Below are 27,085 nucleotides of genomic sequence, written 5' to 3' on the forward strand. Positions count from 1 at the left end.
TTTAATTCTGAGCAACATTGTTTTCCAGGCTTAAAAGTGTATTTGTTTTCTGACTGATTCTCTGGCTCAGGTTGCAGCCTATGAGTCATCTTTAACACTGTTATTAAAAGAATATGCTTCACTCCACTGGGATTTGTAAATGCTGTCAATACAATTCTAACAAAAAACTCCCATAACCGTGTTGGTGGAATTGTACCACAGAAACGGTACGGTTTACCCACATAGTATGTCCACTTTAGGGGCCTGAAGTTTTTTTTCAGTGCCTCTAGTTCACAATGCCCATGATAGCTAGCTGGGGCTTGCACACATATACTGGCTTGTCATCATTGTGTGCTGATCTGAACAGCCATTAAAATGAGTAGTTTTACACTTCTTTAGGGAGTGGTGGGTTTTTCCTCAGGGGGTATTAAGAAGTGAAACAGTCTTGGGCTCACTGTTCCTACACCCTATCTGAATGTAGGGATATACAGATTATGTTAAATCTGTTCCATAGTTTATCGGGTGTCTTTCATCCCATTGTCTGTTCATTGTATTTTTATTGGTGGGGGGGGGGGTAATGGTGGATGAGAATTGTGTTCCACTTACACTAATGTACCAGTGTACATTAGCACAAACATGCAAGTGCAAATTTATACAAACTCTCTTCAAAATTATTTATTATTTATTTAAAACTTTTGTAGAGTGTTCCATTACCGAAGTCTCAGGCTGGTTTAACAATAAAATTAAAAAGATGGTCTGTGACTCCATTGAATCTATGAGTCTCTGGAAAAGCTGTAGAATCTGCAGGCCAAAGTCATACAAACACATTTTTGACATCCCCTTCTGAAAGGACTAGATTATTTCCAAGATCCCGTCCAACTGTATTTTTATGTTATATTCATACTTCCTTTTATATGCCGCCAAATACTTAAAGGTCCCTAGATAGCTTACAAAATTCTACGATCAATGCTATCATTCTTTCCAGTGGATTTGCAGAGTTACGTATGTTTGCTGCACTGCAGGAAGCTGAGATCAGGGGCAGAAGGTCTGCATGGGACTGCTTATTCCCTTTCTTTCTGTTATTTTACTTCTTAAAATCTCCCTCTCCTGAGCTTCTTTTCCACTTAAGGTGCAAAGGCATGGATCCTCCATTTTCCCCTTTGTGTGGGAAAAGCAGGCATAGAGCAATTGCTCAAAACTGCTCAAGTTTTTGAGCAGTCCAAAAGCACCTCTAACCTATTTTTGAGCAATGCATTTAATTTTTTAAAAGTTGGGAAGAATAATTACAGAATTATATTTACAGTACAGAGCTAAGTCTGATCTACTTATTTACAAAGTTCCAGACAGTGAACAACACTTTGGCAGAAGCTAAGTTCTAGAATATGCATGTACCCATGTATGTACTAACGGTGATCTTAGAACCATTTTGGATCACTAGATATCAGGACAGCAGATCTGATTATTATTTATTTAGTTATCTATACAGGCTTTTAGATACTGTCCTCCATAGCCAATTTGGCTCTCAGAACAGTTTACAAGATTAAAAATAAGGTTAGATTAAAATACAATAAAATAATAAAATAGCAAAACAATCATAATACATTGCAATAACAATACATTTCAACAGTCCTGCACCCAAGCCAACGAACAGGAACAAAAATAAACAAAAAAGTAAAATAAACATAAACAACTAAAGAGATAATAGCTTAAATAAAGAAACAGTGACCTGGCAAGAACATTCCGAACAAGTATAATAATTTGTTAAAACAAATAATTGTATGTCAGTCTCATTTTATAGTTATTTATGTATTTGCTTATCTGTACATGCAATTTCCCAGAATTTTAATTTTTAAAATGTCTGGTTAGTTTAATAAATCATTTCTTCAGAAATTCTATGATCATGTGGCATGAACACCAGAGCCATATCTGAATTATGACTCCTTATTTTTAGACAGCTGTCCTTAAGAATTTTTTGCCTGATAGCAGCATGAAAAATGCCACAGCAACTGAATGTGCTTCAGAGCAAAGTAGCACAAAGAAATATTTCTTTGCCCAAAGATACATGCCAGTTTCTTGTATCCCAAGAGAATTTTCTCTTCCTTGACCATAATTTATTACACACTGTCTCTGACTCTGTAGAAGTTTCTTGAGGAAAACTTTTTACCATGAACAGCTTCTACCCCTGAGAATTCACAGACTTTATTGCAGCATTAGGTATCCCTGTCACCAGAATATACTGCTGCAGAGGAATACATTTTAAAGATGGCAGTCTGCCACTCACTACCTATGTAATTCTTCTGAGCTCTTAATGGTTCTATTCTCAGGGCCCCCATCCTACCGCAGCCCCACTTTTTCCAGGTGCCTCAGGGGATTCTGTGAGTAAGGCCATCTGTACAGCTAATCCCAGGATCTCTCTTTTTACAGTGGCTCACTTCATTTCTAAGGGCTGTTCATGTAGGAGACCATGTTGGAGATCACTAGAAGGAATTATATTTAAATCTAACAAGGTAGGTTCCATATGCAAATTACTTTATACAGAAACGCAAAAGCTGATTTAACCAGTATTTATGAGAACAGCCAAGATCATTGTCTGAAATCGCATCCAGCTGCCTGGTTAAACAAGCATCAATTTTCAGAGAGACCTCACTTCTAGTAAGATATTGTGCAAACACTCACCAATATGTTATGACAGCAGATGAAGCAATAGCTTCTACTTGGCAATCCCACCCTTATTAAAAAGGAAGAGCAATCACATCTGCTGCTAACAACCTGGTACTACTACATTAAAAATCTGCAGAGTAAAGCACAGGCAGAGCAGCTCCTATATTCAGAATTAACTTAGAAAGGAAAAAAAAACTTATATTAGTACCATTTGCCTCAACTTGCATCTTTGCTGGCACAGTAATTTTACAGATCCTTTGAAGAAATTGCAGCAGTTGCCATGTAAGTCCTAAGGAAAATATTCTTTTCCCCAGCTTATTGCCAAAAGATGTTGTGACACTTCAATCAGCATACTAAACATTAGCTTCATTGAGAGTTATTGGGGAAAAACAGAGGTTGTGTAGTTTAACACTTGAAAGTGTGACTTGTAGCAAAAGGAGGCTTGGAACTAAATGTTGTCTCATTCTTTAACTCATGGCCTTCTCTTTAAACTTCTCAGCTCCACCCTAGCTTGCCCAAGACCTTTTAATGCCAGAGGCAAAGGACAATATACAGATGGAAACTAACTGGAGTGGCAGCTGAATCCTACTGGGGAGGAGACAGCATCCTCAGCTGATGTATTTAGGATACTGAAACAGGTCACTAGGCACAACATCTCTGTCACCCAACGGGGGTGGGGGAGTAGGGGGGAATGGCCTGAGGAGGGTGCTTAGGAGGAACAACCAGGGAACTGTTGCTGCTGCTCTCCAGCATCTGCCACCTGGAGTGATTGTCTAACTTGGCATGATGGTAAGGCCAGCCCTGCCCACATCTGCAGTTGACCCATTTTACAATATATCTGGAATTTTTGAACATTCAAAAACACTAGATGTGCATGAAACATTATTAGATGGGCACTGAGTCACGTGTTCAAGATCTGGAAAAGATTAGTGATACCCTTACTATAGAAAGTAACTTTCAGTTAGTTATGTAGTATGCTCAGTACAGTCCATGGTGGCGGAAGAGAACAGGCTGGCAGGCTCCCCACACTTCATGAGCCAAGTTGAGGAGAGGGTTTAAGAGACTTCTCTCTCCTGTTCTCCTTCACTCCCAAAGCATTTTATTTGCTGCTGGCATACCCCACCCAGTGACATCTGGTGTCTGTAGCCTGGGATGTGGGCTGGACTTCGCTAGGACTGGGCACTTTGCTGAGGCCTTGACTGACTGCTCTGCTCCATCCTGGGACATCCTGCAGAAAAAGAATGAAATGAACTTCTCATGCTCTTCTCCCGTGATGCTGGCTATATCCCATCTTCTTCCCAACCACCTGGGCTTCTACAGCTGGTTCAACCCGGCCATTTCCCAGCACTGGACAGGCAGGCCCACATCATCCACTCATGCTGATGCTCACTTCAGGAAGCTGCTGTGCTTGGGGGCGGGGGGCCATTATGGAGGGGCTACACTTTGAATTCTTGTACGCTATTTCTATATGAAAATAATTTCTGAAAAGCACTCCTACTGAGGAAGCTGTTGTGTCAGACGATACTGGTCTTCAGAGAGACAGAGTAGTGAAGAGAGATAGAAGCCTTCATGTTCTAGTGTCAGTATCAGCCTGACTGGGAAAGTTGCTCTCATCTAACTGTATCAGCGAGCAAAGCCAGTTAGAAGCTTGCTTCAGAAAGCCAGAAACATATAGCACTTTAGACCGGGATATATAACCAGTGTGGCATTGGCTGTCTACAACCAATGCAATTTGGTTGTATTTCCATGTGAAGACACAGGCACATGGCTAGTTCTGCCATCATCATTTTCCTGAGATGCAGAAGTGGTGTGGAGAGCTGCCCTGCTTAGCAAGGGCACCCATGCCAAATGGCTTCACTACTTGCATTCAAAAAATGCAGTGACACTTTTATCAGTTAATCTGGAGATGGTTATGCCACTTAACTTTGCAAAAAAAAGCCTCTCTCAAAGAGGCCTGTGCTCCTGCCTTGAGAAAAGAAGAATTCAAAAACAGATGCATCTTTTAATCTCTATTTTGTTATTAGATATGCTCTCCTGTCCACTGTTCTGACTGTAGATCTTAAGAGCTTCAGCCCATGCCGAAATCACTTTGACTCATGGCAATTGCTGATTTATGTGTAATAATGGGCTTGCTGTCTGGTAGCATTTTACAGGTGTTCCACAGCCAACATTCTAATTTGATCTTTGAAATAAGATCACTAGCATATAGTTACAAAATATCATTCCTTGAAAAATGAAAGAGAAACCAGTTCAACAAGGTCATAATTATATTTAATACATATTTTGCTTTTAACAGCAATTTGAAGTAAACATCATTAACCCTTACAATTCACAACTAGTGAAGAGTTTATAGTGCTTATAAAGTTGTATCTAAAATATACCTTATCCATCCTCTATAGAACATTTTGAAGACAGTCTAATATTATAATTACACATTATAGAGTAGCTGCCTCTTCCCACCACTGTAATTAAGGCATTACCATTACAAAGTTCTCCTCTCAAGATTCCTGGATTGGCTGGTACATACATAAAATCAACACAAGTTTTCTTAAATAAAAACTACTTAACAGAGAACAGCAAGTCTGCCAGAATGACTATGGGATGATAGGCAGACTTTGCATTATTGACTTCAAAATTTAAGAGTTCATCAGATTTTTAAAAGTGGCATTTTCTAAACACAGATGCATTACCACTGATGCACAGGAAAACATGGATCACAGTAATGCTGGTGAGTGGCTTAATACAGAAAGGTGTCAATCTCCATCTTCGAGCTAATGTGCAAAGGTTCAGAGCTAGGTCTTCATGTGTTTAAGATTTAGTATGACATTTAAATTGCCTTGGACTTCTTCAGAAAGATCAAGGAAGCCCTTCTTCACAGCTGAGTGCAAGCCCATGTCACAGAGCGGCAAGTACATTTTAAAATGGCACCCAGTTAGGTTCCCCAAAATTTACAGAATGCAGTGGCATTCATAACTTTCAATTATCACAACCATGGGCAGCCATCATATAGCACACTATGAACAGGTGTCATATAAACATTCCTCTTGCCTTCATAATTCCATTCACATTTCATGCTGAACAGAACTGGTGAACCAAATGGAAAACCAGAGCCTTGATTCACTCCAAGGCAGCTTATTACAATAGGAATTGCCCTCACTAGAAAGATGAAGATGGTATCTTTTGTAACTATACACCCCAGCTCCTTGAGAATTCATTCCAAGTCCTACCCATCAGTTGAAGACACATGCAGTACCCCCAAAATATTAAGCTAGAGATCTGTGGTGCAGCTCTCTCAAAAGCCACAATACTTGCCACCCACAGTGGTGCTGTGACTTGATCCCTGCATTCTTGTAGGAGGACCAGAGTGCCATATTAGAGCTTTTGAAATATTCTCAAGCCACCATTTTAATAAGCTCTGACAAACTCATTAAACAATCGGGTGGATCCATACTTATGGGTCAGCAAAATCAGAGCTACAAACAGGAGCTATCCTGGCCTAGGACCAGAATACTCAGATCTCCATTAATTTTAAAGCATCTCTATAACATCAAGTGACATTCACCCTGTTGAAGAAGATGTGTTAAAATTAAATCATTTATATACACTGTACTATGCTATTCATTGAGAGGGACACACGAGTGGAACCACTAACACTTAAGTGATTCCTAATTTTCAGTCCAACAATATTACAACCACATCAGCATTGCAACAGCCAGTGGAAAGCTGAAGCTACTGAAAGTTTATATATTATATGCTTTTTCTTGTTAAAAGTCCTATTGATTGCACATTTTCCTTCTAACAGAATTTTTGTTCCAAGTTTTCATTGCATATTCTCCATGTATTAATATGCAAGCCTTAAAAATGCTGCTTAGCTTGCTTGTTCCACTTTTTAATGACTGTAACATACACATTAGGAAAGAAAAATAAAACTTTTAATCTAACATATCTATTCTTTGGACCAACTTCAGCCTCTTCAGGTGGACTGCAGCATATTTTCCAAAACATTTCACAGAATCTCTTATAAAAAAGGAAATATGCTTGAAAAAGAAAAGCAGCAGCTCACTTAGGCTAGATATACACAATGATAGAAGCAATGGAACTGGCCAAGTTTAGAATAAATTTATGCTTCTGTTTAGATGAAGAACTCCTGGGCTTCATCACCACAAAGGTATTCCCTTCGTCTCAACCCAGTAAATCCCCCAGTCTCAAGCAGCAGTGTATTAGGTCATACCATTATCTGGCCTTCTAATGGTCTGTTCGACCACATACAAAGCACTGAGGTCCTCCCTTGCACATGTTCACTGTAACACATGGCAATCCTACTGCAACACTTCCCCTCGTTCATTTCAGTGGTCCTGCAGTCCTCATGCAGGACCATATCACAGTAGATTTTGCCTTCTGTCATCAGGATGCATGCAAATGTCTATGCGCATGAGTGAAGGGTGAAACTCACAGCAGATAGACGGAGGCTTATTTCATTTCATCACCCTTAAGGAAGCTTGGATTCCCTTTTACCAAGGGAATGAAGGTATTTCATCTACTAATGACTTTTTTCTAGACAGTCTCATTAGAGCTATATCTTTACTCACAGCTGTACTGATGCTGTTGTGGAATAAGGGATCATACAACAGGATGTACCTATATACAGAGGGGCATCACTCTGAACACACTGCAGGCAAAGATACTGCAAATGTAGTATCATCTTTCCTATCTGTACTGCAAATAGTGCAAGCTGGTTTTACATCCAGTGTGCAATTGAACCATAACACAAGTGTGCCATGACAGCTCGAGCTGGCTGTACCTGACATGCAAGTGACCTGTGGATTTTTGATTATTACTACTATTATTCTACAGAGTGCAGATGCAGCATTAAATTATATTTTTATTTAATGTAATTTCATGCCACCTTTGCAACACTCCGGCTTCAGAAATAATAATAGGGTGACAATCAAAGAATGCCAAATTACTCAAATTCTCCAAAGTAAATAAAAAGGAAAGAGCCAAATGTGTCAAAGAAAAAAAAAGAAAAAATAGAAGAAAAATAAGTTTGGTTTGGCACAGGAAAGAGGAAGATGGCATAAAGGAACTCTTTTAATTCAGAAAGTAAAGGCTTCTATCTATAAACCAGCATTCTGTCCAATATGTTGCATTCTAGTGCAATTTCACACTGACTGCATCTTAAGATGCCAAGATTTTCAACTGACCTACAGATGCCGCAATCACAGATTGCAGTAAACAGGTAGAACAGGCCAGGGTTATAGGGTGCGGAGCAGAAGAAGAAACAGGAGAAGGAGATGGCTGTTTGGCAATTTTATAATCAAGAACTCCTTGCTGTGTGTGCTCTTCCCCAGCTGACATTTATCCTCCCATGCGAAAGGTATGTTTTGCCATTTTCAGTCTTGATGAGACTTCTCTGCAATAACTTTGCATTCATACTACAAAATAAACAGAGAGAGTAAGCATAAGTTTCTTTAAGAATGGTATGTGAACATTAACACAAAACTGTAAAATTCTAAAAGAACTATGAGGATGGATGGATGGATGGTGCAGCTCAGTTTCCATTTTCCCAGAGGGCCAGTGCTCCACATTATGCCTGTGAGCTGCAGGTGTCCTGGTAAAACAGAACAGGCAACCTATGTGCAATCTGTACAGCAGGAAAGCACAAAGGGCCTTAGTAGATCTGCATCCTGAGTTCCAAATGTCTACGCCATCCAGAGACTCAGAGTGATTCAACGGCTTAGAAATATCCCAAATAAATAAATAAATAAATAAAATAAAACAATCGTAATAAAAGGCACCATTCCACTCTAAAATTAAGCTAGTGAAAAGGAGAACGCTGCAAGAGGTGGGTGAGGAGGACATGATCTACAGGCACACAATGCAGCCACTGTCCCACAGCTAAGAAGGTTTGGTTAGTGCTGGGATGGGAGACTACTAGGAGTCCCGCGGTTACTGCCTTGGTGTATCAATGAACTGAATCATAGGATGGATCTTTGTGTATGAAAAGGCATACTAGAGCATGTAGTAAGAGGAACCTGTTCCTTAATTTTAAAGGTACACGAGTATGGTCTAATTGCCCATTTTGGACTCACATCTGGTGAAAAACACACTAGCTAACACAAACCTGAAATCTGCTCACCTCTGCTGCACAGGCCTATGGAGTAAACAGTTACTACACCTTACCTATAGCTTTGAACAAAGGTAAAACATGCTACCTACTTCTGGAAGGGATGATAATACGTGTCTGAATAAAATAAAGGTAGGAAACCCTTTTCAGCTCATAGCTTGTACTTAACCTTTGGAGGCCCATAGGTGCCAAAGCAAAGAGTGGCAAGGGTCAAAGAAAAAGCAGCAGGGTCACTATGCACACCCTTATCAACACACACAAACTCAGATACTCAACTCTACCTCCACACAGCAATTCTATCAGAAAAAAGTCTTCTAATGAATCCATACCCTAAATCCCTAAATCATACCGGCAAAGCATGATCCCACTGAATTAACCTCCCAGCATGGCATTTATATCTGGAAAAAGCCTCAGACTTGATGCCAACAGAAGACTTAAAAAATGGAACTGCCATCCTGGGAAGGGTGCACAACAATGTTCAAGTGACAGCAAACAGAAAGGGTTAACTCTTCCTGCTCAGCCGTGACCCTTATCCCAAATTGTCCCACCTCTGCACAAAAGATGGAGCTTTTATTTTTAATGCCTAACTGCACCATGAGGAGTAGGCTGTAGGTGACACAGAGAGAAGCCAAGCTATGGGTTGGATAGGTGGCTTGTCAAGCAGGAGGATCCCGAAACCTGTTGAAAGAGTATGTGTGTAAGTACATAAATGAAGTGCTTTGGACACTCTCAGTTTTCAGTGAACAGAGGCCCTATAAAAGATTGGGCTGCTCTGTCTTCATACACTGAGTTTTATGCTGCATGAAATGATGAACTGCATCAAGTGTGGTGCAACAGACAGAACTGACAAAAGTGGAAAGCACTTATGCTACCATAGGTTGACCTTCCTGACTAGCAACAAAGTTATACAAATATAGCCCATAAAGAGCTGTGGAAGTAAAAACACAAGTATAAAATAAAGGTGGTACTAATAAGCTGCCTTACCATTGCCAGTTGCCTGCCAATGTTTCCCATAGTTATCCCACCTGCAAAAAATATACAGGGTAACCAGGAACGCACATATAGGAAATCAGGATATGTGTATCTGAGAAGAGAAGAGATGAGATGAGAGTCTTTGTTATTTACTAGGCTTGACACAATGCGTAAGAAACTTTCCACACTTTGGGAGCAACATGGGAGAAAGCTTTTCTGTGCATACCCAACAAGCAGTTCTCTGCGCCTGCAAAAAGGCCTCTCCTGCATATTTTAATATTCAGGCAGGTTCATAGCAAGTTAGGTGCCCCTGAGATATACCCTCTTCATCCGGACTTACTCCCATGGATTCCATATACATGCAAAGGCCTACCTGACTACTAAATCACTACCTTAGGAAAGAACCAATGGCAGGTACCTTTAAACTAGCAAATTGAGAGCTTTGCTAGGAAAGATAGATAATAGAGAAGCATCCCCACCCCAAGACGGATCAGCTAGTTAGCTACTGCATGAGCATTTCTGAAACACTACATGTTCTATATGCATCTATGTAACTGCCCCCCCCCCCCAGAAGCATGTTTCGCTGATGTTCACTCAGCTAGGGTTAATTCATTCAAGTAGTCAGAGATGTAAATGGAGTAAATTGGTGTCCTGCAACAGCAGGTGGTTGGACCTGATGGCCTCCGTGGCCCCTCTACTATTCTATGATTCTATGCCGTCTCCTTCCCCTCCAGAGTCAAACGATTGATTCCTTTTTCCTATCTGCATCCTGCATCCAGTTTCAAAGCCACCAACCCTCTGTTCTGAAGTCTAGCACCGCCCTTAAGCCAGGTTCTCAAAGTTCATTCTTGTTATTCTTGACCATGGGTCCTCAAACTATGGCCCGCGGGTCAGATCTGGCCCACCATGCCCATTTATCTGGCCCGCCACAGAGGTTTTGGATTCACCGCATGTGTGCCCATGTGCCTGCCTCGCCCTACACGTGGCGAGGCAGTGGCTCGCGCGGAGATCATTTTGGGCTTGCTCAGAGAAAACAATCTCCAAGCAAGCAAGCTGCTGCCTCGCATGCCTGCCCCCTGCCCTTGCCTCAGCGCCCGTGCACGCCACCGCCACCCCCGCCGGCTGGTGTGTGCCGCCAACAGCACCTTTCCGGCCCACGCCCAGCACCAGCACCTTTCAACTGGCCCCCTGTGGAAAAAGTTTGAGGACCCCTGCTCTTGAGTATGGGACTCAGCATTGACAGGTTCTCTGTTCCACAGTTCCTAGATTGGCCCAGGATCCTTCTGACTCTCAGCTCCATTCCCCGTTATCCTCCCCTAGCCCTCCCCTACTCTACTGTGGTATCTGTCTATTATCCATATGCCACAGCTCTGGCAAACAGATCCCTCTGATCCCATGTTTCAGCCAACACACATACCCATCTGAGTATATATGCATGTGAGAATAAGGACTTGTGGTAGAAGCCTCTGGCACCCTGATTCCATTAACTCACTCTGAGCTACACCAGGACAAGTAAGAACTTGTGCTAATGCAACTGAAACACAGTCTGCTCCTAGAACTACGCAGTAGAATGGGTGGCAGATGTTCTGTTGGGATTTGCAAAACACTTAGTATTTTTGGCTGTCCTCAGAAACCAGCCCAGATTTTGTGGCTGCCAGAAGTCTGCCCCACCTTCCCTGCTGCCTTCCCCAGCTTCCCATTTGGAGTCTGAAAGGACGTGCAAGCTCTCTGCTTCGCACTGAAAAGGCACCCTTGCAATTCAACAGGCAAAGAACTTCCAACTTACCTCCCAAGTTTATTTCTGGGGAGAAAGTGAATATCAGTGTGAAACTGCAAGAAAAATCCCCATACACAAAGTTCCAACAATGGGAGGAAAATTTTGGATAGCTTTGGATGTATTGCTTGAACTACTCTATCCCTCTTTTTTTTTTTTTCATTCAAACACAGCCTCAAAGGCAACAGATCGACTGATTCTTCTGCCTGGGTTGCAGTCTTACAGCTTAAGCAACATTCATACCAATAAGATGTTTATTTGCTCAGCAATCCTGGGAAAAGTCTGGGCAGTTCAAATACATCAGATGCCACTTTTAATACACTATTTAAATTAATATAATTATACTGCACAGCAAACAACTTACTGATAAACTCCATTGTAGACCAGAAGCTGAGTCACCAGTGTGGCCAGAAATGCTATTCCTATTCCCAGGCCAAAACCACTTCGAGATCTATCGAATGTCCACCACAGCCCAATTGAAAGCGCAGCAAGTGTGAGGGATAACTGAATATTGTTGGCAAAATCCACTTTCTGTGAACATTGTTAAGGACTGGTTTCAGAAAATCAGTGAAATACTGATTTCGGATTTTATCTGAAATATACACCCAGCAAGAATTATCCAACAAGGATTTTCTTAACATCTAACAAGTCTCTGGAATTTGGGACAAACCAATATCCTCACCTGATTGACTATTCACAGAACTTTCAAGTCTAGACCAGTGGAGTGACATTTCACATGCTTCCCCCCTCCACCCTTTCAAACCAGCTATGCAATTATCCAAGGTTGGTGCTTGTGTTGTAAAATAGCTTCCCTAGGGACACCCACATCACTTCAGCTTTTTATGTTTTCAGTCTATTAGTATAAATTCTTGTTTCACATGCATTTTAATTCTTAGAATTTTATTGCTTTTGCTGTTGATTTACGGCTAACACATCCCAGGCTGTGCTGCATTTTTACTATGTTTATGAAGTATTTCTTGGAACAGACAAAAGGAAGTACTTCTTCATACAGCATACGGTTACAAGATAAAGTGGTGGCTGCCAAAGTGTAAATCAGGATTAAACAAATTCATGGAGGATAAGATTATCACTAGCTACTAGTCATGATGGCTATATATTGCTTCTATTATCAAAGGCAGCATACCTGTAAGTACCAGTTGCTGGACAAGAGGAGCAGGATGCTGTTTCTTTCCATGAGCATCTGCCTGCCTGCTATGAAATGCTGGACTAGCAGGCTTTTACTCTGATCTAGCACAGCTCATACAATGTACTTATTTTAAACACATTCTTAAATAGCTGTACGTCAGCTGGGAAACAATGGAAGGACAACTAATACATTTACTGCTGCATCGGGGAATATGTTCCTATGTGCAATTCCAATGCAGTGAGTAGGCTACCTCTTATTTACCTTTTTTACATCCTAGGAAGTTAAGAAAAGGATACAGCACTGGCATGATTTATACCCACAAAGACTGCTACACATCGCATCACACTCGACCATTCCCTCTTAAATTTATGTGGTTCTCCCAGATGTCTATCCATGCAGGGGTACAATAGCCCAATCCCAGCTGTAAAACAGAGAGACATAATTAAATATCTGCAAAATGTACCATTTAAATTGCTTTTCAGAGGGAGGTGTACTTGATTAACACTGATTTTCTTTTTATTTGCTAGTGTCTGGTTGGAAAAAAAAATCACTAGAGGAGATCTGAAATTCTTTAGATTCTCTTATAGTATCCTCCAATACATGGTAACAAGGCAACAATTTCCACTGACTTCTTTCCCCTCTTCCGCAGATCTTTTGAAGCTCTCCCCCCCCGCCCCCCACATGTGCATACCCCCCCTTTTTTCACTACCACTTAATCTTCTTCTTACTTAATACTTATTCTACAACTGTTCAATTAATTTCACTTGTGAATGTTTTGCCCACCACTAACACAGGGCCACCACTTGCACTGTACTCAAAAGGGACAGGAGTGGGACTTTCTGCGGGAAGAGAAACCAGGAGTAGTAGTGGTGGAACAAAACTCAACTTATTGTAAGATGTTCAGAGTCGTATAGTAATTGGACAGGTTAGAAATACTCCTAATAAACAAATAAACTACAGACACAAGAAAACATACAAGAGGCACACTCTCCTAGGAGTTGCCCTAGGATACTGTTGTCTCTTCTTTACCTCTCCTTCATCTCTGAACTTACAGCTATCATAGTGCCCTCATATGGACAACCATGTTGACAGTAGTTATAGAACTGGTACTATTAACTACAGTTAAGAGTGTACATGTAATCAAGCACCACCATAGTTAGGAGGGCCTTATTTGTGGGAAAAGGTTATTTATTTATTGCAATGCTATCCCACCTTTCCTCCAGAAGAGCTCAAGATGAAATACACATTTTTTCCTCTCTCTCATTATCCTCAAGATGATCTTGTGGGGTAGGTTAGGCTGAGTGTGTGTGAAGGGTCCAAGGTTGTGCAGTGACCTTCATGGCTGAATGGTAACTTCTATCTGGGTCTTCTCGGTCCTAATCCATCATCCCAACCATTATACCATACTGGCTCACATACCAGTTTCCCACAAGAAAGGCTCTCATAGATTTGCATTGTGTGCAAGGTCCATGTTTTATCAAGTCAGACCAAAAACATTTGTGCTCACATACAGGAAGAGAAGTGGTATTTTCTTCCAACAGCCCTCTTTCAAACCTCTTCAATGGGGAAGCATGGGAGGCTGCCATAAAAAACCTCATTGTACAGACAGAGTACCATGCATGGCAGTTGATACAATGACTCACACCATCCTATAATTCCACAGTATTCTTCTTTGGCTATATGTTACGGATATTTTTGCAATACTGTATTTTTATTAAGTAATTTCAATCCAGTTTACAGGTTTTAAATTATCATTGTAGTATACAGATTGAAAGTGGAAGGCAACACACACATTTTTTAAAAAAATTATGACAAATGGGGCAATGCCATTGAATGCAATCTTAAATGGGTGATTATTTTAATATTGCATAGTGAACTTTCTTGAGGGTCCCAACTAAGACTATAAGGAAGGATACTGTACTAAGATAGCATTAACTCATGTAAGGCAGGTTATCCTGAGCTACTGTTCTGTATTATCACTGTTAAGAACTTACTCTCTTACGTCAGTTGGTGTTCTACAAGAACATACAAGCTATACAGCTAGCACTAGCTTCCCATTGATCACATACTCTGGATGTTCCTTATAAGTTTTAATCGAATAAATCATTATAGAAGAAATGTTTGCCACTACTCCAATCCAAATAATCTGAGTCTACATCCCCAAAATATTTGGGTGATAACTGCAATTTAGGCAAAAACTGAAGAAAAGTCAGGACAGTATACTCAAGAAAGACTAGCAATGGAGGAAAAAATAATTATGATAGACAAGCAGTTTAGAGATAAAACAAATCTGTAGCTGTGACCAAGCTATTCCAAATATACCCCCTCAAGAAAAGAAAAGCTAACACTTTCAGACAAATTATGCAGGCATTTTTTTTTTTCAAATCCATGACTTCTGTGAAATTTGTGGTGTATTAACTCCATGAAGAGGCACAAAAAGAATTGGTTAATGCAAGACCACTAGCCTTAAAGATTATAGCAAAAGAGAGAAATCTAAACAATGGATCAGTTTGTGTGCTAAACAATAGACTGGCTTATTGACCTGTACTAGAATCTGACAAGGAGACCTCAGGAAAAATTCCTGTGTTATGGAGTTTACTTTCTACAGAATTCTCCCTAAATGTTGTTCCCTGATTATCTTGTCAAGACATTTCTACTGAAAGAAACATTGCATATAGCAACTGAATTAATAAAAGTATTGGTTGTGCTGATGGTGGTTGTTCTTAGGGGTGCAAAGAGAGAAAAGCCAAGTACTTTCCTTAGGGATGAATAGATGTGGATCATGGATTTTCCAGAAATTTTTCCTATATGAATTAGGAAAATCAGAAAATTTTTTGTTGTCTTTTAAAGAGTAACTGTATTTATTATTCACATATTTATTTAGTAAATAAAACTGAAAAAGCACCCACCCTTTTTATTTCAAATATACCGGTAATATTTGACCAGAAACATTTGATGGAAAAACATTAAAGCATATTGAATGTGATTTGAACCTTCTATTATGTGATATTTAGTTGAAAGAATACATAAAAATCAAAGCATGTACTTTATTATTTATTTATTAAAAACTTATTAAAATAAAAAATATTTTATTTATTTAAAAACTGCCCCATAGCCCATAGGGCTCTATAGGCAGTATACATACTTCCCTTATGTTGTTTACATTTAAGGGAAAAATGCAAATGGTACTGAAAGCTGTTGATAGACTATTACATGTTAGTAACCCAAAGAGCTGTGCATGATATGCTGACAATTGTTCAGATATTTCAACATGAAATATCGTCTGCTGAGTTTGATGGGACACCTTTAGCTTTGCTGCCACTTCTTATTAGTTCCATTTTACAGTGACACACACACACACACACACACACACACACTGCAGTGATGTATCGGTATTCTCTCAACTACTTGTTTGGGATAATCACCTGAAAAATAGTAATTGCATGTTTGAAAATGCCAAGCTTGCCTTATATAGTATATACATTCATTCATTGTTGCTAATAAATGAATGAAATAGAATATTTTTCCTGGAAAAAATTCAGTGCCCAGCTTCACTAATATTAGATTAAAATCCACTGGCAGATCTCCAAGTGGTCATCAAAAATTCCTGAGTTCTAACTGTTTCAACAGCAATTGCAACAACAAAAGTGCTTCTTCTTAATTTGGCTGCCACAGGATCTGAATCAGGATACAGCAGAAAAAAGTATTAAAGTCTGGCACAAAAACACCAGTACTATCCAGTATGGATACAGCATCTGCATGTGGAAGATTGCCCATCCAACCTCCAATGTGTACAGAAAATCTCTCAACCCATCAGGCTGTTACATGGAACATAAGGTCACAGTGCATCTTTCACATCCAACCAGGTCATACCATGGAGGGACACACAAAATATTTAAGTAGTCTGTGCCTAGGCCCACGCTCTCTGGTCAACTGGGTCAAACCCATAACCGTTCTCCGAATGCTCCTCCAACACAGTTCTTCTGACATACCTGATGCTGTTCCACAGCCAAGTGGTACCCACCAAGCTGAAGAGAAGATACTTGTAATTACATCGGGTGGAAACAAGGTGACATTTCTCTGGATCTGTAGCAGGTTTAATACTAATGCGAGAAAGACTCCAATTAAAAAAAGGACAACCCCACGGAGCAACAAGTTCAGACTGTGGCTGGTGACTGAAGAAATGTATGGGCCACACTTTTTTGGTATGGATGCTTGAACATCATCATCTGCCATGGTCTCATGTACTTCCAACAGCATTCAATACAGAAGTTTGGAGCCTAGAGAGAAGGAAGAGCAAGAACGCTGAAGCAATCCTATTCCTCTTAGTTCAGAATGTGTTCCAAATCCTGTTTGGAAAAAAAAAAAAATTAAAGAACACATATTTAAAAGTTCTATTTAAAAAAACAGCATGGAGGTTCTTAAGACTAACTTAAGGATCTATATCCAACAACCTCACCATCTATGATTCCATTCATATTTTCAGCCCCCTGAAACCTTCCAGATAGTTTGGACTACAACTTCCACAACACTTGACCATTGCCCATGCTAGCTGCAGCTTATAGGCTATGTGGTTGAAAATATCTGGAGAACATCAAGTTACCTACCTCTGCCTTTGATAGATCTTGAATTAAGATATAAAGATTATTGTAGCACCAACTGAAGGCAAGGTTAATTATTTACTTCCTTGAACACAACACACAAGCCTTTTGGCATGATGTCAAGAAATGCCCAGCTTCCACTTATTTTAATACAATACAGGACTAAAGTGGGAAAGACATGAGCATGCATATTAGTCTCAATCCCAACATCCTCATGGGATCAGCTGCATTAGAGTGTGACATCAGAGAGATAAGTGAGATAGAACTTTCAGCCGGAGCTAGAAATGGGGATCTGAGATCAGTTCCCTGTGCGGAAAGCAATTGCCTCTCTCCCTGAACCACACAGCAGAATATCTGCTATGTCCCATGTGACCATATGCAGTCCTGGGAGCTATGGAATAGCAACTTTAATGGTGTAAGGCCCCAAAATAAGATAGGCTTGATAAAAGGAAATATTGTGCTTCTTTCCATTTTCCTCCTAATTCCCTTTTTTCAGGGGAGGTAAAGAAAAGGGATTCTGAACATTCACATCTCTAAAAACATCCAAGAATTTGTGTGCCATTTCATAATTTCTAATAAAAGCATTTCTCATAACCCAAAAGCAATAAAAATAACATTAGACAAAGGAATTACATCTGTCTTTTGTACCCCAGGCACTATGCAAAATAATTAATTACACCATACAACATGATACATTTTATAAAAGAAATAAGAAACAATTACCTGCTTCACATGTAATGACAACTCATTGTATGTATTGTTGTCCAATAGATGGTTGCTGTGTTATGTGTGAACCCTGCTTTATAGTTTAACTGTGGGGTTTTACCATGAACAACCTAGGGGATTGTCATGACACAGTCAACTTATGCCAGGCATATGAAGATGCCATTTGGAATACATTATCCCTGGTTGGGAGCTGCACCATGTCGACTGAGCCAAGTCTTTACAGATTATTCAAGGGTTAAACAAACTTTACACAACCCTACTTGGGGGACGGTGGAGGGCAGGAAGGCCTGGAGGAATGTTGTCCATAGGGTCGCAATGGGTCGGACACGACTTCGCGACTAACAACAACAACTACTACTACATGAGGGACTGCATACTATAAATGGTGCTGATGTGCACCTGGCAAGCACCTGAGCTTTGGTGAATCTGGAATGTACCAAAGATCATCATGGATTAAATAATACATGATGACCCAGCTATGCTATAAGAACTCTTTGAAGAAGAGAATCCAATTTGTTATAGGGTAGTAAAAATTTAGGGGGTTAACATCCTAACATAGGAAATTTAGGTGGTTAACATAGGGAAATATTTGCATATAGCAACAATATTAAACTATGCAAGTGTTTGACTACAAACAGAATGAAGTTCCACAATCAGTCTCAAGTGCACAAGAGCTGTATGCTACAGACCATTCAAGAATCCAGTGGTACAATTTTAAAGCTGTATTTGTAGCTCTGTATCAAGGAAACATACTAAATCTGTGATTACCAATACAGTATACTTCTGACTCCCAAATTGTGAAGAAAACTCTAAAGGATGTGGAGCTACTGTAATAAACCTAAGCAGACAGGCAGTTGCCATGGGAAGAGCTAATAAAAACATAGCCAATATAAATTGCAAGTGTGAGATGTGGGAATCAAACTTAAAATAAAATCCAAACAATCCCAGGATAAACCATATGTCTACATGTGGCAATACTGTGTACCAAGGCAGTAAAGAAAATTCCATTCTACTTTCCAGCTCTGCCTACGTAGTATCTGGACTGGAGTGGCAGAATTCCCTTCCCAGAATTCCCAGTGGCAGATGCCTCTTTTTCCAATGTGCCAATCAAAATTCTTGTCCTACATGGATTTAGTGTCAAATCCATGTATAACAAGTATTTTGACTGACAGCTTAGTCACCTGGAACTTAGTCCAGGAACACCTGGAAAGGGGTGGGGGATAACATATTGTTTTGTACATTCTGAAGCTGCCAATCGTTTGCATCTTTTTATAGTTCTTATTCATGAGAAAGTGGAAGAGATGTTGCGGCAAGAGACTATGCTTTCTTCATACCATCTTTTGTCCAGCGGAAGCTCAATGTACATTGTTCATTCTGCAGCTATGGCATATTGCCACTTTCCAAACTGAGCACAGTAAGAAGAACAAACAAGCTTGCAGACATTACTATAAGCTGCAGTAGGCCACTGCAGGCTGCATTTATGTACTTCAGAGAAGAGATGTACTTGTGCTAAGAAGAGCTTCATATAATCTTCAGCCACCATCCATAACCCAGGAAGCTTCTACACAACTTATACGAATTTATTTTAAAATCTCTGTGCAGCAGGTAAGTGTGAGATAGCTGATACATGTGTGTGGTTGGCCTAGCATGCAGGTTCAAAGTATCAATTGTCAAAACAGTGCAGCTTTCACTTGCAGCTATAAATATTACTAGTATGATTGTGGAAAGTTTATTGTAAATTGGCAAGGCTTGCAGAAGGAATGATGGGGATGACAGAGGAAAAAGACTGGAAGAGGTAAGAACAGAAGAAAGAAAAATACAGAGGTGGAATAATATATATAATATAGAAGGATATATATCTTATCTTTTTTAAAGGTTTGGGAGTTCAAATACAAGTTTAAATATTGGATGGATAGGCTAATGCTCATTTTACTGAGAACAAAGAAACCAGGTATTTAGCATTAACTTTAGAAGCTTTATAAAAACTGCCAAGGAAGTTTTCCATACGCTAAAACAAGTTTTGTTTGCTGAAGCACCGGGAACCATATGCTGTGCACAATAAAAGGAGTTGTGCTGGTGGCTATTACTTATCCTGCTTGAAGGTATCTGTTGGTTAATGTAGGGAAACAGGATGTTAGAAATATCTATAGATTTAGTCTAATCCAGGCAGGCAGTTCTTACACTCACAGGAAATACATTTTGATACACCTCCTAGCTCTGCAGTTTGCACACATATACACTCTAAAAAAAGCTTCCTTCCTATTCTGCACCAGCTTAGACGCACCAGCTATGCAATCTGCACAAGATGCTTTTTGATTTTCAGTTGTGGGTTTATTTGGAGTGGGGGTTATCTCCTTTTTTCCAATGCACATTCTGTTTTCCCAGTTAAATGCCACAATTCAAAACTTGCCAAAATGCGATCTCCAAATAGTTTGGACTACAATTCCCCTAAATAATCTCTGACTCTCAGCCATGCTGGCAGGGTGATGGGTGTTGTAGCTCAAAATATTTAGAGGGCCTGCCTCATTATAATAATAAGTGTATGAAGAAATTGTTGTGTAAGCACATGTTAAAATTCAACGAACATCACAAAAACAATTTCAAATATAAAAACAGCTAAGTTCCCCTTTTAAATTATAATGAGATCTGGGGAGAAAGCAACGTAAGCTAAATTGTTATGAAATGCATCTGTTCTACACATAGGATCTGAGTGTATTTATTTTACATAAACTTTAGTCTAGTTTTAAGAATCTGCATACTTTAACAGTGTATAGTTACTGCACACCAGGCCTTACCAATTTCTTTTTCCTGTTTCCTTCACTTTTAAAGTAGAAACTGCCCTTGAGCATGCTTGTATGTGTATCTAGGAAGAGACAAATTACATGGGATAGGGAGGAAGAAAAAGTACGTGGAATAGCAACAGCCTTCTGAAGTTTCTCTTTAGGAATGCTTATTCCTAGTAAATATGCCACTAATCCAAGGTTGCCTGAAAGGTGAGCTCTGAATTACTGAGACAGGAATCTCATACAGCTATTTTTATACTAGCTTCTACTGCTAGAAAGAAAAAAGAACGGAAGATCCTTTAAATGTGACTAACATTGATCTCCATTAATTAGGATCTATTTGGGTATACCACTGAAATCATACTGTTTTGTGTCACAGAACCTCATGAATCAAGTGTGTGAAATCCCAACAACTGCAACACAGTTCTATTCAAAATGCTCCTCCTTGACAGAAAGACAGCTCAAGTTTACTACATTTCTTTTGAAGGCCAAAACAGATAAGACAAGGCTGTAATTCGCATTTCCACCCTTTTAACATATGTAAGAAGGCACAAGTTGGCAAGGCATACGAGGAGAAGAAGAAATGAATCTTTCCTTCCTCTTTTTCTTTAACTAGATGCTTCAATATACAAAATAATCTAGGAAAAGAGGAAAGTGGCTAGAACAACACTGATTTCCCACATGCTTTTACTACTGAAATAATAAATAAATAAATAAAATAACTGTTTGATTTACATATGCAGAAGGCAAATTCATACATAGAAATACATGCCTGCTGTCATCTTGTCTAGTCCACAGTTTCTGGGTCCAAACACTGCAGAATTTTAGAAGTACTTTGTCAAAAATTAAACAAAAAATGTTAAAAGACCTTTAAGACTTTGACAATGCCTACTTATAAAATGGACTTCTATGCTTCTGATCTGACACAGTACTATATTTCCTTCTCCTAGCTAACATTTTACTAAAATTATTTAACAACTGAATCAAACCATGCAACTCTTGCAACTACGTACCTTAGAAAGGTATTAGAGCAACTAATGAGAATCGATCAACAATTTAGGATGCTCCTAACCGTATCATGGAGTTGGTTAAAACTAGTTCTGAGCTCTGAATATGATGTATCATTGTATTTCAGATTTAAGAGATCAGACTTATAGACACTACATAAACAGATATAAAGAGATAGGATTGCTATAAACATGCCACAGATATCACTAGCCACCTTGAGTTTTTCTTTTGGGGAAGGGAAACTGAAAAATGAACTCTACTGTAATCAACAGTCTATTCTGTGTTAAGGAGGCAGGTACTGAGGTTAAGGCCTACTCAGAAAAATAGGTAGTCTCTAAGCCAGGACATTGCAGCAAGGAAAGTCTTTTTTTTTTTCTTTGTGCAATTTATAGCAATTGCAATATTTGCATCATTGCTTCACTGGCAGGACTAGGACAACAAAGGAAAGGACAGCAAGGCCACATTGTAAGAATGAGACCAAAGTTGAAACAGAATCAGGGTTTCCTAGTTAGGCCACATGATGCAAGCTTTGACCAACCTTGGTGATACTGAACTCACATAGTAACACACTGCTGGAGAGGATACATTCCAGCCCTTACTACAGCACCCCTTTCCCTATGTTCCCCAGCTAATGGTGTACCTAGGCATACTGTCTCTGATACTGGAGGCAGCATATAGCCATCTGAACTTGTAGCTATTGACAGCTTATCCACTGTGAATTTGTCCAACCCTCTTTTAAAAACCATCCTAAAGAGTAGTGATTGTGAAAGTGAAATCCATAGTTTAACGATATGCCGCAACTATATGAGGTACATCCTTTTATCTGTCCACAATGTACCACCAATCAGCTTAATGAGATGCTCCAGGTTCTAGTCTTGAGGGAGAAAAATGTCTCCCTAACAACATTTGCCACAGTATACCTAATTTGGTATATTTCTACCACATCTCCCCTTATTTGTCTTTTTTTCTAAGCTGAATGATCCCAGATGGAACTTTTCCTCACAGGAAGTTGTTCCAGATCCTTGATAAATCCTGTTACTGGTTATGTATACTCCGCACACCCTGCCATTTGTGATATTGGACACTCTCCTGTGAAACTGGCTGGGATGATGAGATGGAACCTCAGTTTAGAGACATTCCCTCTGAATGCACATGCAGAGCTCTGTGAACATACAATAATCACCGCTGCTCTGCACAGACAAATGAAAGGATTGGGCCCCCTTGTTCTTTTGCTCTGCAACAGACATTCTCTAACCTGATGGCCTCCAGAAGTTTTGGATTACAACTCTCAGGATTCTCGATCATTGGCCAGTTGGCAGAGCTAATAAGAGGCATAGTCTAAAACATCTAAGTTGGAGGAGGTTGCTGTAGAACTTACTAAGAATCTGAAGTGTGACAAGTTACTTTTCCTTTTCATAATTGTTCCATATAAATGAACAAATCCTGGCAGGAACATGTATCAGAATTCAAAAGAAATAGTCCTACCAGAGCTATATATTGAACTGTTTGGAAGTCATCAGAAAGTAACATTTGTTTACAAATTCCGTAAGAACATCATGGTATGCAAGTAGGAGAACTCTAATGTAAGTTTTCAGTCTATCCCATTTATATGTAAGTTAAAAAGCAGTGTTTCTCCAACTTAAGTCAAACACACAACACCATAAAGCCTTCATCTCCTTGAAAGGAATACAGAAATCCATTAAGAACATATGAACTGTATGCTGGTCAAGCTTGCCTAACCTGATATAAATGCATCATTAACCTCTTTCACAGGAGCAGAGTGGCACATGAACATTTGTGAGCCATTCCCTTGACTGCATGTTACCGTCTGGTAACCAGGAAATCCAAGTAATTAAAATTCATATGCCACTGTGACAGCATGCTTATTAAAAGGATATTCTTGACATTGTTCCAAAAGTTCATTAGCAAATTAATATCCATAGGCTATTAACTATGCTTGTACAATGCACCAGTATCATGCATATTATGGTAGATGGGCAGAATGAGTTAAGGTGAAGAAGAGATCTATTACATTCTTCCAACTATGGTAAAGTATTCTTGTGAAGATATCATACAATTACTGGGGTTGAAAAACAAATGAATTCTCAAAACAAATGCTCAATATTGGGTGCATAATTAAAGATATGAAGGCCTGGAGGGTGGGGAGAAGCCAGAAAATGTTGGGAGGGGAGATTTCTTTCTTTTCTTTCCAGTAATTTCTGGTGTATCTGGGAAATACTTCGGCTTTTTTCATTTTTATGGATTTTTTCCAGTTCCATTCCAACCCTCCAGATTTTTTATCTCTATAAAAATGTTTTATTACATATTTACAAACATAGAGACTTTTCAATCATGCCACAGATGCCAAAGGATGCATTTCCTAAAGAAAAAAAAAAGATGGCTGGGTAGACATTCAAAGAATACTAATTAAAACAATTCTCCTATACAGCAGGAATCTTATGGATTTTAAATGACTGTATCTACATGAGCACCCTCTTTATTTGTACAGTGCTGCACAAGAAGTTTCATACAGGAGTCCATGTATTTTAGTTCGACTTGTCAGCCAGCCATTATTTGGGGTTGCCACAAATTTCTCTCTCTACAAGGACAGTTCTCTTCCTGCTTCTAGGCTTTGCAGCTCCCTCTTGCAAAGGCCAAGTGGGAATGGGATCTCTGTGCTGAGTGACTCATTGCAGAGGCACTGGTGCTAGTCATAGCAATGTGGATTTCCCAGTTAATTTGCATAGGGTAATTGCATTGGAATTTTTTCAATTTGCAGTGGAAAACTTTCTGATGCCCTAGAGTGATCTAGTTTAGCATGATTATTTTATTTTATTTAGTAAACAAAGGTAAAAAATCCGATGTTATCCCTCCACAATACACCACAAGAATTTGATCTGAAATTGTGGGGGAGGGATTAAAATACATTTAATGTGATGTAAAAGTTCTATTACATATTTTACAGTAATACTTGTACAAATACCAAGAATAAACCATATACTCTCTTGTATTGTTTACATTTAAGGCAGCGGGGAAGCCAAAGGTACTGAAAACTGTTGACACACTAATACATTTTAGCAACCTGAAGAGCAGCACATGATATTCTGACAATCACTCAAGTATTGCAACAGACCTCAGCTCTTTCACTGAGTGTGTTGGGCAGCTGCAGTTTAACTCTCACTACTTATTAGTCCCATTTTACATTGAAAAATATAAGTATTTCAATGGCATACATGTGTTTTCTCATATATTTGCTGAGGATAATCACCTCTGTGAGCTTAAGTGGACTCTGAGGGATGATGGACGACAGGAAGGCCTGGAGGAATGTTGTCCATGGGGTCGAGATGGGTCGGACTGACTAACAACAACAATCATCTCAAAAAATTTAATTATAACTCTGAGACTACCTTAATGTTATATTTGCAACTGGCATCTATTTATTGTCACCAGTGAACTGATGAAAAGGCAAATTATCCATTGAAAAAAAAAGCACTGAAAACTGTCCATTTTGGAAAGTTCTCCATGGAAAGTTCCCCACCCCACATCACAAGCTAAAAGTCGAGTTGTGGGATTCTCCTCAGTGATTCGCCACATTGAAATACAATGGGCAGCAGATTTATCTATACAAGAAGCTAGGTGTCTTGCCTGTAGCTGCTTGAAAACTTATTGATACCTTCCTTAGTGATATGGTGAAGCAGACTGGTGGTGATAAGCAACTCAGGGAGTAGCCAAAGGGTAGAAACAGTCGTGTAACATCAGTCTCAGAATAACTGAATGTGTGTTTCTACCTACATTGTTACTTGATAGTATGGCATGCTTGGAACTTGTGCTACAAAAGAGCCCTAGCAATGGACTAATAGAAAGTTCATGCAATCGCAGGCCAAGCAAGAGAGAACAGGCCAAGAAATATGCAGATATTGCCACTGAGGCTAATGTTCTTAATCCCTAATCTCAAGAAAACAAACACTCCTTGTTTCTCAATCTCACCCTCCAGAGAAATGGGGAAGTTTGTAATCAAAATGCAAATATACAGCGTCAAAAACTGTGAAAACATGGCTACAGTAAAAGCATGTGTGGTGAAGGAGGTATTTGCTACGCTGAAAAGTCACACAAATAATGTATTGAAGCAAACAAATCAAATGTCTGAATAGAAAACCCAAGGACGAGTACATACAGTTAACCTGATCCATACAGTTAACCTGATCCGTTCTGCGTCCCAGTCACTGAGCTGCAGGAGTGTTTCTCTTAAGGCAGCTCCCCTCCTGCAGATCCAGGTGACAACAATTCCCAGCATCCCCCAGCCAGCATAGCAGTTGTATTCCAATACATCTGAAAAGGACCAGGCTGGGACAGTGGCCTTCAGCAGATCACCTCTCCTCCAGCAGGTGATCTAGCGCACAGGTCGCTGTGGTGCGGCAGCTGAAGTGCTGGACCAGACCCAGGTTCAAAGCCCGACTCAGTACTGAATCTCCCTGGCTCACCTGGGGCCACTCACTACCCCTCTACCTAACCTACCTCACAGGGTGGTTACAAGGATCAAGGCAAGTGATACCATGTCCACTACTTTGAGCTCCTCGGAGTAGAGTCGAGTTAACAACATAATAACCTAAAATTAAAAAGTCGTGCCCTTCTTGGGAAATGTTTTCACCATGACTCACTGCTGGAAAGCAGAGGGCCTATTTTGAAAAGTATGTCTAGACAATGACATGATAATTATTACTGTTCGTTTCGTTTGTCCGTCAGTTTCTCGCTCGCTCGCTCCCACACACACACAAGCTTTAGGAGCGCCTCGGCTGTTTCCTTTCCCGGCTTGTGCTGAAGGAGGCAGCCCCGCTCCCGTCGAGCCCCACAGGCTCTTGCCCACCCGGCTGCGGCATCCCACCCACGGACGACGCCTCTCCCGCCCGCCCGGGCCCGGGCGCCACACGCCCCTCCCCTGCATGCAGCTGCCAGCCCCACAACGCCCCCTCCTGTTTCCCCTCCGTCCCGTCCCGTCCCGCCTGCCCGCCCTCCCGCAGTCGCCAGCTTCCCCGGCTCTCTACTCACGCTGCCTCCGCCATCTTCTCCCTCCCCGCCCGCCTGCCTGCCGCCTCCCCGCCAGCTGGCCAGTCTCCGCCTCCCGCGCATCCTCTAACCCGGCAGCGGGCCCGGTTCGCCGACGCCGACGACACCTGACTGCAGGCACAGCAGCTTCCGCCGTGGCGCGGAGGCTGCAGGGAAGGTCGGCGGGCCCGGCGAGCGGCCGCGAGGAGCCGCAGGCTCGGCGGGGCTCCGAAGGCGCCGCCGCTTACCCAGGTGGGCCGAGAC

General features: G+C 40.4%; 1 protein-coding gene across 6 annotated transcripts; it reads right to left on the reverse strand.

Moving 5' to 3' along the window:
- Positions 1-1,428: 1,428 nt before the first annotated feature.
- Positions 1,429-27,085, reverse strand: INSIG2 (insulin induced gene 2). Of its 6 annotated transcripts, XR_006415500.1 has the most exons (7): positions 26,825-26,950; positions 16,653-17,009; positions 12,957-13,081; positions 11,878-12,044; positions 9,752-9,851; positions 7,845-8,075; positions 1,429-3,868 (listed from the first exon to the last, which is right to left on the reverse strand). XR_006415500.1 is itself a non-coding variant. In XM_044438071.1 (6 exons), the coding sequence occupies exons 2-6, from the start codon at positions 16,918-16,920 to the stop codon at positions 8,034-8,036; spliced, it is 702 nt and encodes a 233-aa protein (XP_044294006.1). In that variant the 5' UTR covers positions 16,921-17,009; positions 26,825-26,950; the 3' UTR covers positions 1,429-8,033. The 6 variants fall into 6 exon arrangements, 5 of the variants coding, with proteins under 5 accessions (XP_044294006.1, XP_044294003.1, XP_044294004.1 ...); XM_044438071.1 differs by having other exon boundaries at positions 1,429-8,075; XM_044438068.1 differs by lacking the exons at positions 1,429-3,868; positions 7,845-8,075; positions 26,825-26,950 and adding exons at positions 8,088-9,445; positions 27,070-27,085.

Source organism: Varanus komodoensis, unplaced genomic scaffold, assembly GCF_004798865.1.
Source record: "Varanus komodoensis strain SLA01 unplaced genomic scaffold, ASM479886v1 scaffold32, whole genome shotgun sequence".
Classification (NCBI taxonomy): domain Eukaryota; kingdom Metazoa; phylum Chordata; class Lepidosauria; order Squamata; family Varanidae; genus Varanus; species Varanus komodoensis.

Coding starts and splice junctions, on each gene's coding strand:
- INSIG2 (XM_044438068.1), bottom strand. CDS start 16,920: ATGCTGTTGGAAGTACATGAGACCATGGCAGATGATGATGTTCAAGCA. Junction 12,045..12,956: donor GTATAAATCATGCCAGTGCT/GTATCCTTTTCT, acceptor CAATGTTCACAG/AAAGTGGATTTTGCCAACAA. Junction 9,852..11,877: donor GTCTACAATGGAGTTTATCA/GTAAGTTGTTTG, acceptor TTCTCTTCTCAG/ATACACATATCCTGATTTCC.